This window comes from Lactuca saligna, chromosome 1 (genome assembly GCF_052625555.1).
Source record: "Lactuca saligna cultivar CGN05327 chromosome 1, ASM5262555v1, whole genome shotgun sequence".
In the NCBI taxonomy this organism is placed as follows: Eukaryota; Viridiplantae; Streptophyta; class Magnoliopsida; order Asterales; family Asteraceae; genus Lactuca; species Lactuca saligna.
Genome location: NC_136417.1, coordinates 21,568,501 through 21,580,370, shown reverse-complemented (window position 1 = coordinate 21,580,370; position 11,870 = coordinate 21,568,501). Strand labels below are relative to the sequence as shown.

Genomic DNA, 11,870 nt, shown 5'->3' with positions numbered 1-11,870 from the left:
CGTGCATGTACGCTAAGGGACCAAATGTACGCCCATCGTATGAGGGACCATTTTCGCAAAAAATTATAAACTTAAAGGACCAACAAAAACATGCCTGGAATCGAATGTTACGAATCTTGTGTAAAACATATCCTTACTATTTTGAAAACAACTTTCCAAAAAAAGGAAAAGGTTACTGTAGCACAATAAAGTTTGGTCAATTCATATATTTACACTCAAGTTTTTTTGTTTTTTTTTTTTTTTTTTTTTTGCAATTAGTCCCTAAAGTATCATTGTACCTTTCATATATGGGAACCACTCCAATATTTATCGGTTTCTAAGTAACTATTCTTAGCTGTCACATGTGATATTGAAGTAAGTTGTCAATATAGGTAATTATTTATTTTGAGTTAGTTGTCCTATCATCCCGTTTGCATCCGATTCCCTCTTTTTCTTCATCTTCACTGATCCTTTCTGCCCCTCCCCTCCTCTAGCCTCTCTCATCCTTTAGTTGTCGTTGGCCCTAGAGTGATCGTCGCCAATCATGAACTTTTGGGTTTTTGGTGTTTGTATAAAATCTGGATTTTCATAATTGTTTGTGCATATGTATTTTAGGAGACTTCCTCTTTGAAGGTGTTGAGCGACCTTTGTCGTAATTAGAAGGATTCATGGGTGCAAAGCCATGAAAAGTCGAAGTTGGAAGAAAGCTCTAAGATGGTAATGTGGGTTTGCGGACATAAACCAACAAATTTCATCAAATTTGAATTGTGATTAGGTAAGAAATCGGGATCACATCCAAAATCAAACCTAGGTTCATAAAGATAAAAACAAAAAATCATAATGGCATCTTCCTAGCCCTAAGCTAGGTTGTTTATCTTCAAACATCGCTTCAATACGATCACCTATAACCCTTGGCATCTTGTTCACGACCACCCTTCTCTCACTAGAGTTAAAGGTCTTAAGTTAGTGTTTGTTGTTGATTGATACAAAAGTTAGGTGCCCTTAAAAGATATAAAGAAATCTAATTTAAAACGTCACATTATAAAAATAACTGGATGTACATGTATCAGGTAATATAATGGTGCAATTGATAAATAAGTTTTAAATTGAATGGTTTATTGTGCAAAAAAAGTTACTTGAATGACCAAATAGGTAAAATTGCCAAATTTTATTATGCTACAGTAATAAAAACTCTTCCAAAAACCAATTGAAACAGTTTTTTGATTCAAAGTTTTTTTGTTTAAAATTAAAAATAATTTTCATGCTGCAGATGAAGTTTAGTCTTAAAAGCTAAAAGTTTTGTACCAAACACAGTCACACGCAAATGTTTTGAAAACCGCTTTGTTTATAGTTAACTGAAAGTTGGACCTGTAGTAATTATTTTAACTTTTCAAAATCAGAAGTTCACAGCAATAAAATTGGTTACAAAATAGTAAATCAAAGTTAGACTGAATAATTATTTTAACTTTTGCTCACTTCACAAGACATCTTTTTTTTTTTTTTTTCTAAGAAAAGTGTTTTCAAACCATTTTAGTTATTAGTTTAACAATCAAATATATGGTTATTTCGTTATTATTAGTTCAAACAGCACAAGAACATCTTAGCACTTATCCCATTCAGACTGCTTTAATACAACAGATTATTTAATATCATATAATCGTTTCCAAACATACGCCTAAACATCCCATTAACAAAATTTTGCGATTATTAATTAAATACCAACTACAACAAATCTCACAAGCTCCTTTAATCATGGTTAATAGACAAGACATCAATTTAAATTGCACTCCATTAACAACTACAACAAATCTCAGAATTACTGATAACACTTTATCCAAAAAGTGTGGGTTCACAAACCCTTTATACATTACACATATACACAAAGATTATTGCTATTGTTCCCTCCAAAATAATTTGATTTTAAAAAATTTAAGCCAGTAAAAAAGCAACAAAAAACTTATGAAAAGATAGCATCAAATCAAAAGCATCCCCTTATTCTGTTTCGTAACTAGGTATGTACTATTGTATTATAATCACTTACTCTTATTATTGTTATAATTATTATTGAAAAACAAAATTCCCAGAATTTGTTTTTGTTGTGTCAAGTAAAAAAGATAGCATCAGCATCCACTTATTCTACTTTATCATAAAGATCCATTTGTTCAACAAAACCTGCCCCTTTATCTTTATTGCTTTTAACTCCAAAAGCAAATCAAGTAAGAATACACCCCACCTATGGTAGTAAAATAATCACTAATTGGATACAAATCAGCATGCTGAATTAGGCAATAAAAAAACACACCAAAGACCCCACCATCTCTCCCTTTCCTTAAAGCTATTTTTCCATAGAAATTACAGTTGTGCATGATCATATCAACTTTAGAAAGAAAAAAAAAATACCTCTAATAATGCAACACTCATTGTTAAATAAAATTCGTGGGACCCAGAAATCCCACCAACAATCTCAATCAAACACAGATGTCAAAATATCTAAAGTAAATTTCAGGCCAACAATTGTATTCTCTATATGAAAAATATATATATATATATATATGCGTTTTTTTTAAGATATACTAACACGTATGACTAGAGAAGAAAAAGAAGTTTTAGTAGCTACATTGTTGATTGGGTGTGCATGAGGCCACGGTGTTTATTCTGGAAGTCTCAAACGGTTAAACAGCACAAGAAAACTTTGCTCGGGGACAACATAGAGGAAACCAAGGTCAGCACCTTTGACATATGGTCCCATACCCTGACAAAAAGTAATAAAATTCTTGATTTATGTAATGTATTTATATTTTTTGGGAGAAAATGAAATTCAACTTTTTCACTTATTTTATTTCATGTTTAGTGTCAGAAAATATGATATTCACCTTGCCGTTGAGTTGGAGAAGTTCCCCCTCTACCCATCTTGGATTTGTAAATCCAACTTCAGCAATCCTACCTTGACCTTTGTAGCTTCCAACCTAAAAACAAGACACCATTTGAATCAATTAACTTCACTTTTTTTTTTTTTGACTTAGTGTGGTTAAAATCCAGAAATTTATATTCACAATTACCACTCCCAATTCATCTGGATACATCCCACGGTTTGAAAAGTGGCTCCCTTTTGCAAGTTTGGCACGGAATGTCACCTAAGGTCAAAACAGTCAATTACAAAATAATATATATATATATATATATATATATATATATATATATATATATATATATATATATATATATATAAAAGTTGTCAAGAATAATATAAAAATTACTAACCTGGCCAGCAGGAACATTTAAATCGCCTGTCACCTTCACAGCTTCAACATATTCAAAAAACTCAACATCATTTGCACCACTCCAGTTTCCATATTTACGCCTTAATTGTACAACCTCCGTCCCATATGGCCCAAATGCACCAACATAAAGACCTATTTATATAAAAAAACGAATACGTTTTAACAAAAGGGTATTTTAGACTTTTTTGAAAGGTCTAAAGAGACTCTGACTCACCATCAAATGGATCCAGATCCCCTCTGGATGTGGTGATCCGACTGAAATTTGTATACTCTGACAATTTTTCACGCTTCTTTGCTTGATTAACCGCAAACTTGACAATTTCACGAACATCCCTTGACACCTACACTTTTATATCAATCTACTTTTCTTTGAAATGCAAGGGTAAAACAGTCATTTAGTCTCATGGCTTACCTTTCTAGAAACTTTATCAGAACTCCATAAAGCCTTGGCCACATCAGGAGGCATAAGTTCAGAAACACCTTGGCTGGCGATAGCAGCCATTTTGACTTTAGATGCAATGCTTTCTTCACTATCCGAATCATGACTTTTAACAGGGACATGAAGGACAAATGAGTCTTTTTCCATTTCTTCTATTTCAGCAGGAACACGCACAAATTCATCTTTCGAGGGCGTGTCCTCTCTGTTGTGTAAAACCCCACCAACAAAAAGTTTCATGTCTAAACTTTTACCATCTTCTGCTGCATCATTGTTTGTTCCCACATCAAGATCAAGATCACTTGTTTCAGATTCCACTTCAGAGTCTTCTTCTTCATCATCTGAAGTTGTTTTCTCATCATCTTCTTGTAATAACTGATTCACAGTATCATCATCATCGGCCATTACTTCTTCAACATCCACTTTCATAACCTTTAAATCTTTTATTTTTAATTCGGGAATTTTGTCTTTAAGAAAATTTAACACGCTTCTTATCCCTTCCTCAGTGTCTCCCTCAAAATTTATACTTTTTCCATCATTTTTACCAGGCTTTTCTTCATTCACTTTCACATCAATTACAGACGAATTCTCGATATCTGCCATTGATGTCCCTTTCATGGATGGAGCTGTGGCTTTTGAGTTGTTTGATTTGGCTCGTTGCATGAACACTACCTATGAAAAGGAAAAGAATAATAATTATATAAGAAATGATAAATCAACATAATGTTGTGATTTGTAAGTTACCTACCTGCATGGTGTATGTTTCATCAGTCTCTTTGACCACAAAAATTTCAAAAAGTGGAGTTCCAGGAGATGCAGACACCAATTGTCTATAATATACAAACATCACCACTGTAGTTTGTAGATATTATGTGAATTGAATGCAGAAAAATACTGTGTTTTTTTTACATTCTTATAATTATACCTTGGGTTATAACTTCTGCCAATAAATCTGCCTACACCTGGTGTTATGCGTATAAGTCTTCCAAATGGGTCATCAGAATCTTTGGAGTAGCCAACCCACCAACCAACCTGAAAGTGTTAGTGATCATTTATTAATTATGAATTTATGATATAAACTAATCTTAATTAGTGGCCTTAATTAAGATGAGCTGAATAATATTACCAGACCACTTCCTGTATTTTTACACAGCTTTGAAGCATCATGATAACGTTCTTCATGGATTGCAGTCTGCAAAGAAATAGACCAATGAGGACTGGAGATTTGTACATATTCATAACTTTCTTACTCATTTGACTCTGGTCTGACCTTCAACTCTGACATAATTTCTGCAACACTGTCCTTGGATGTTGCTTCTGCTATAGCTCTTTTCAACTTTGAAGCTTCCTGGAAATCTTCTTTCTCTATTGCTTCTTCAAGTTGAAACTGCAAACCATGGAAACTTGTTACAATAGATGAATGAGTAAAACACCAAACTTTTGACCATGCATTTTCTTGTAACATACCAATAATTGAAATCATTAATCCTTTTAAGTTTTGATTTTAACCATACTTAATGAAAGAAAAATGCTAACTTGAAACAGACATAGAAAAGAACCAAAAGATTATATGACATGTAGTTTGCTACCATGGTCAAGTGCAAGCTCCAGAAAAGCTAAAACTAACATATACTTCTATATCACACAGAAACACCCAAATCATAGGACTATCAGAGGGAACTAATAAATGAGCATGGGACTTAACAGACAATGAACTAGAAAGTATAATTTCCAAATCCTTAGCCATATGAGATGACCTTTCAGAACTAACATCATATCATCACATGATAGTTTTAATCTTCAGTTAATCAAATCCACATACAACAAAACATTGACAATTCAACAACGATAAGCAAGTGTAACGGGCATAGGGCGGATAACCAACAGGTCCAACAGCAAAAGTATACATATCAACACACCTGAAGAAGAGAAACAGAACGCTCAGCAAGCTCGATTTCGGAGAAATGACGAGTCCACGTATTCCAATCCCAATCCGAAGAGGTGGCACTGGCATGGTCGGAATTAGTGCTGGTGCTGCTACAATGGCAGCGGGTATGAATTGGCGAAGATTTTAGAGCATTACACGAACCCGATACGAACCTCAGACTGAAAGATTTCTTGGCAACAGACAAATCGAAACAAGAAGATATAGGAGGTCTGATTTGGGGGATATTTGGGACTAAAGTTCCTGTAGCCCAATAAGCATTCGCAACCGCCATATCTTCCTCGCACTTGTGCACTGTCTTCTCTTCTTCTTTTTCTACTGCTTCTGCGAGAAGGATTTCTAGGGTTTGTGGAGAGCGGGAGTCGGGGGTGTGTGGATAAAATCGCCGGATAATATACAAAACTGATCACTGTCACAAATTCAACATGCCACCGTGGGCTCCTCTTTGATCATTTTTATCACAATAGACCCCTATAGTTTTGTGTCTTACAGAATAACCCCTTTATGACATGATATTGATTGGGAGGGAAAAGAATAAAAAGACGAGAGTTTACTCTTGCCCTTGTATCTCCAGCAAATAACGTTTTGCGACTTCTCAATCATCTCAACGACTGCCTCCGATTTTTCCAGCATATGCGATTTCACCTTCTCACCATCACCAGGTACAAGGTATCATCGATTTCTCCTTCTTCTCTGTCATTTTTTTTAATTGCTACTGCGATTTCATTTTTGTTCTTTTGGATTGATTCTTTTTGAGTTTTGACATTAGCAAATCGTGATTTTCATTACTTTAGTATCGGTGATTCAACCAGGTAACAAGGTATCCTTTCACCATAAAGACGTTGCATTGCATATTAGGTGTTCGAGAAAATTCCTAAGTGAGTTCGTTGCAATTCTACTATTTTTTGCATCTGTGTTGTCTGTATTTATAGATTTGTTCTAGTCTTTCAAGACGCATGAGTAATCCTCTTGCTTTGATGAGTGTTTGAGCTTACTTACTGAAATTAGACTGTTCTAGACCATCATAAAGATTGCCACGAGCAAACCTGTGGGTTTGACCCTTAAGAACAGATTAGAGTAGGTAAAGTAACAGAAAGTGAATAGTGTTTGATGGGATTATCTACGGGAATTGGATTGTAAGTAAAAGTGCCAATTCAGGTAAAAAAAAAAGGCTAAATATGTTGATAAAAAGTTGACAGTTCATTAAACTTTAGGGCAGGTGTTACAGGAGAATGTTTCTGGTGAGATTTATTTCATTCTAAATGTCCTTTTTTGTTTGGATAAATGATGTTTACATTAACTTGATTAATAGTTTAATATTTTTTTAGTTTTGACATTAACTTGACATTTATGCATGTATGTCATCTGTTGATTTGTTAATCCATAAACCGTAACTAATTCATCTCAAGTTTTATGTTTTATGTATGCACGACATATGCTAATGAACGAGTTTTATGCCACAATGTAGCACAAATGAATTTCATATGTTGCCAATTATCAATTTATAGCACAAATCAATTTCAGATTTTGCTATTTGCTGTTGCATCTATGTTTCCTGTTTCTGAATTTATCATACCCAAGCAAAGCATGCCAACTGTTTGTAGTTATGCCTCTATGCTGATTTGTTCATTTGTTTACAAACAATTTAACGAGTTCAATATTTTAGCTATGCATCATCTATTCTTGGATGAATGAAGCAAATCCTTTCTGAACATTTACGACTCTGTATGTAGCTATTCGTTTTCTGTGTGGTTGCAAAAAAACCACTGTTAGTTTGAACTTTGAACTGAAGTTGTGGTTAAACTTGGTTTGATTTTGTAGGTTTAAGAAGCTGAGAAATCATCATGGTGGGATTTAAAAATAGGTACATGGTGATGGAGGTGTCTGTGGATCCAAATAAAGATATTTCAAAAGACGATCCCATCATTCTTAGCCAACATAATGTTTCAAAAGCAATCAAAGACAGCATTCTCCTAAACTTTGGCGAGTGTGGTCTTGCCTCTTCGCTAGGATCATTACAAGGTATGAGGAGGGTGGGTATTCACGTCTTTTGTCCCCTTGTTATCAAACTTAGTTCAATGCATAACAACTTGTTATTTAACAAAAAAGTAACATTTTATATATTGTTTAAATTCGTGTATTTGTATGCAGTTAAATATGTGAATCCGATCACGAAAGTGTGCATTATAAGAGCTTCAAGGGACGAACATCAAAAAGTTTTGGCTGCAATTACAATGGTCAGGAGTGTAGGAAATTGCCCTGTGGTTTTCAATCTATTGGATCTTAGTGGTAAGTCATTTAATCATTTGATGAACTTCAGTTGTCTCATGATGTATTATTAATAGTAACATTTCTTATTATGGTTTTCCTGAATAAGGAAATATCAGGGCCTGTAAATCTGCAGCTTTAAAGTGTGAAGATTTGATATTTGAAAAAGTGAAGATCATTTGTGGGACTCCCAGAACAGAAGATGTGAACAAACATATGCAAAATCTTGAGAGAATTAAGATGTTAGAGCACTGAAAGAATGACTTAATAGAGAAAGCCAAGGAAAGACTATGTCTTTGATTTAAAAAAACTATGATTAAATTAACGATGTATACTTTTTAAATTGTTGGACATGTTTCCTTTATAGCTAAATTTATTAAGTTTAACTGTCAGGTTATTTAGTAATTAAAAACATACCTTTGAAAAAATTGTTTCTAAAATTGCAACTCTATAAGGACTACCCAAAAAGGTCATTGTACACGCTCTTTACTAGCGTCTACATCATGCCTCTCGGATGATTGGCCTCCATTTTCAGCGATTTCCAAAGCAACATCGGAATCATTACTGATTCCAGGGTCGGAATTGGTGTCGGGGTTGGAATTGGTTTCGGATGCTTCATTCCCACAATGGATGTCCAAAGCAACATCGGAATCATTACTGATTCTAGGGCCGGAATTGGTGGTGGTGGAGGAGGATGTTGCATTTCCGGAACGGATTGGCATGAGAAAGCTCTGCATTCTGGAAAAGTAGCTTTGGCTGATTGGTTGACTTTGTGAATGATAAGTTGTTGATAAGGTTGATGAACGGTTGGGATCGGGTGGTATATTTGGCAGATCATGAAGTTCAAGGTTGGGAAAAACTGAACACCGACATCGAGGGCATTTTATGTTTAATCTAAGCCATTTATCAATGCATGCCATATGGAAGTTGTGAGCACAAGGCAACCCACGAACCTGAAATTCATGTTAAAAAATGTAAGGATAAATTCAAAAATAGCATCCTACTTTCATTTCTTTATATTGGATTTGTAACAATGAAATTGATTTGTATTTGGATGAGATTGAATTGGAAAGAAGTGTCAAAGTATAAGATTGTAATAGAAAGAAATTAAAAGTAGGATTATGTAATAAACAAATCAATGAAAGTGTGTTGCTATTCTAAGCATTTAATCCCAAATATAAGAAGGATTGCTACCTCATCCCCAACATGGAACTCTTCCAAACAAATTGGACAATCGCTGCAGTCAGTTGGAACAGCTTTCAAAGAGAATAGTGGAAGTTCCTGAATTAATATCTCCACTGCTTGCCTCTACATGACAAAAGGAGATATGGATATTTGGTGAGCCACTCTAAAAGACAAAACAAATTAAGAGATAATTCAAGAAATAGGAATGTACTTTCATTTATTGAAATTTGAAAGTAAGATGCGTTAATAAACAAAACAATGAAGGCACGTTGCTATTTCTTCCAAATTTATTTGATACATGATTGCAGTCCAAATAAGATGATGGTATTAAAATAAGGTTTTCTGTTGTAGATTATTTGTAACCTGAGCATCAGATAAGTAAATTCCTGGATGATGTGGAGTGGCATCTTGTTCCATGACTCTCATTTCTTGAGCAGCACTTTCAAATACCCAATCTGGTAGACGAATCATGTCCACCAACACCTGGAAAGATAATACATTTGGTATTTAAGGGTTGACCAAGTCAAAAAAAAAAAGTAGGATAAATATCTTACTAATTTATTCAGACAAGAACATACCAAGAAATGAATCTAGCACAATCAATTATATAGATATTAACAAGACAATATAAAAAGAACAACAGAGGTTACCCCATATTCGATAAATATCTTACTAATTTATTCAGACAATAACATACCAAGAAATGAATCTAGCACAATCAATTATATAGATATTAACAAGACAATATAAAAAGAACAACAGAGGTTACCCCATATTCTGAAATACCGGATATAGGGATCCCTTGTTGAGCACGTTCCAAATGAGCTTTTCTTCTTGTTAACCACTGCACAAGAGGTCGGAGAATTTATTTAAAAAAAAAAATGGAAGTTTTATTAAAATGAAATGAATCACAAACAATAGGAGCTTAGATTATACCTTATTTACTGAATAGACAGCAAGACAGACAAGTCCACAGTAGCTGAAAATCAACCACACAAGAAACCCCCATTTCTGATTCTTTTCAGGTAACTGCAAGAATTTAGGACAAAAAAAAAATTTAATGTTTTATTTACAACAACATGGATCCTATTGGTTAATTACAAGAAACAAAAACAACGCACATACACAGGCGTGTGCATAATTGAACCATATAGATCCTGTAACACTCCATGCCCAAAGAAACGGATACAGCATTACATACAGAATTGATAGAACTACTACTCTTCCATAAAAACAAACATCTCTTTGCCTTCGACCAAAATCCCTATATCATTTAAAAAAAAAGAATTGAAATATCAACTATGAGATTGAGAAATTTGATCTTAAGCTGTGTTATCCTTAATGCATAGCATTGAGGTATCCAATTTTACAGTTATCATTGTTGAGTAATTCAGAAATAATACTATTTGCTGAGAGTTAGAAGGACTTACAATCCCATTCCAGCTGCAAGACCATTATCTACAAACATTAACAGGCGAAAAACAAAGACAGCACTATAATCAACCTAATCCAAATAAACAAAGACATTAATCAGCCTCTAGAATTGCAATTAAGCAAGATTTAACCAAACAATATCAAGTTTACCCACCACTATCCACAGATGTAATGGAAATTTACAAAGATAGTAGCGCCTCCAACTCAATAGAACCATAACTCTGTTTGATTACAGTCGCAAAGAAAACAAAAAAATATCCTTGAAAGAGTATATTAATTATCACATAACTAATGAATACAGTTATCTAAAAGTTTTTAGCATTAAGTCATTCCTTGAGTATAACCAATTTGTAAATTTATTGTGCACAGCAGATCAAATGCAAGTGTTCGCGTCTACTAAACTACCAGTGGAATGAAGATTGCATGTTCGAATCCGCACGGAGGATAAACAGAAATCAATACTCAATCCCTCCTTCCGATGTAACCTTCGAACATACTTTACGTCGATAAAAATAAAATTTCAATCCGAATTTCATTTAAGATACAAAAGGATACATACTAAACGCAAGCATTATTAGGAAGAATCCATCGTACCTGAAATTTTCGAGATTATAACAAATTAACCAGACTCTTTTCCAGAAAACAAAACAACAAAATGCAGAATGTGTATGATGAAATTTACTATAGGATTACGTACCACTTGAAGTGTACGCCTCTGATCGCCATGGAAGAAGATAATCTAGCGGCAAGACCTAGGCTTCACTGCCAGAAATTGAATAAAAAACCTCATTTGTAAGGTATAAAGAAGTGAATCTAAGAAATGAATCAGTGGATTGGAAGACAATCGAGCTAGAAAAAAATTATCGTGACTGAAATTCCCAAGAATTGACGATCAAAGCTGAGCATAGAGAAAGCTGGGGAATATGCTTCGGGTTAAAAGGTTCATGGAGAGAAATAGGTAACGTATTTCACTGAAATTCTTTTATTATCAGCTACTTATATTTATGTGATTATATTCGACATTTTTATGAAATATAAAGCCAATAAGATAAAACTCACTGGTTAATATCCGATTTTATTATTATATTTTTTTTAAAAAGCCATTTGTATTTTCAAAAAATTCCATGGAGATTATTATTCGATTTTTCTTTTCAACTTTTATAGCTTTTTTTTATATATATAAAAAAAAAAAAAAAAAAAAAAAAAGCAATGTATCAATATTCATATACCCCGTGCAAAACACACCAATAAATAGTTTCTATGTACTCGTACAAAACAACGACAATGAATAGTTTCTGAGTAATGATTAATTTATTTCATTGAATAATTTTCTTGTATCAAA

At 33.7% G+C, this 11,870-nt stretch overlaps 3 protein-coding genes across 7 annotated transcripts; 1 reads left to right on the top strand and 2 right to left on the bottom strand.

Moving 5' to 3' along the window:
- Positions 1-2,458: 2,458 nt before the first annotated feature.
- Positions 2,459-6,038, bottom strand: EX2 (UvrB/UvrC domain protein (DUF3506)). Its single transcript, XM_078976933.1, has 11 exons — positions 5,616-6,038; positions 4,967-5,083; positions 4,823-4,888; positions 4,622-4,728; positions 4,445-4,526; positions 3,673-4,368; positions 3,475-3,601; positions 3,241-3,392; positions 3,039-3,113; positions 2,853-2,945; positions 2,459-2,731 (listed from the first exon to the last, which is right to left on the bottom strand). The coding sequence occupies exons 1-11, from the start codon at positions 5,913-5,915 to the stop codon at positions 2,630-2,632; spliced, it is 1,917 nt and encodes a 638-aa protein (XP_078833059.1). The 5' UTR covers positions 5,916-6,038; the 3' UTR covers positions 2,459-2,629.
- A 136-nt stretch (positions 6,039-6,174) lies between these two features.
- EMB1687 (ribonuclease P family protein / Rpp14 family protein) lies at positions 6,175-8,301 on the top strand. Of its 4 annotated transcripts, none has more exons than XM_078976939.1 (5): positions 6,175-6,303; positions 6,454-6,519; positions 7,463-7,663; positions 7,793-7,930; positions 8,019-8,301. In XM_078976939.1, exons 3-5 carry the CDS (start codon positions 7,486-7,488, stop codon positions 8,162-8,164), a joined length of 462 nt encoding a protein of 153 aa, XP_078833065.1. In that variant the 5' UTR covers positions 6,175-6,303; positions 6,454-6,519; positions 7,463-7,485; the 3' UTR covers positions 8,165-8,301. The 4 variants fall into 4 exon arrangements, with proteins under 4 accessions (XP_078833065.1, XP_078833063.1, XP_078833064.1 ...); XM_078976937.1 differs by having other exon boundaries at positions 6,175-6,310; XM_078976938.1 differs by lacking the exon at positions 6,454-6,519.
- On the bottom strand, positions 8,205-11,513 carry LOC145027836 (E3 ubiquitin-protein ligase SIS3-like). Of its 2 annotated transcripts, none has more exons than XM_078976934.1 (10): positions 11,226-11,513; positions 11,084-11,122; positions 10,683-10,749; positions 10,525-10,598; positions 10,220-10,358; positions 10,031-10,123; positions 9,864-9,938; positions 9,458-9,577; positions 9,104-9,217; positions 8,205-8,862 (listed from the first exon to the last, which is right to left on the bottom strand). In XM_078976934.1, exons 1-10 carry the CDS (start codon positions 11,252-11,254, stop codon positions 8,380-8,382), a joined length of 1,233 nt encoding a protein of 410 aa, XP_078833060.1. In that variant the 5' UTR covers positions 11,255-11,513; the 3' UTR covers positions 8,205-8,379. The 2 variants fall into 2 exon arrangements, with proteins under 2 accessions (XP_078833060.1, XP_078833061.1); XM_078976935.1 differs by having other exon boundaries at positions 11,074-11,122; positions 11,226-11,512.
- Positions 11,514-11,870: the final 357 nt, after the last annotated feature.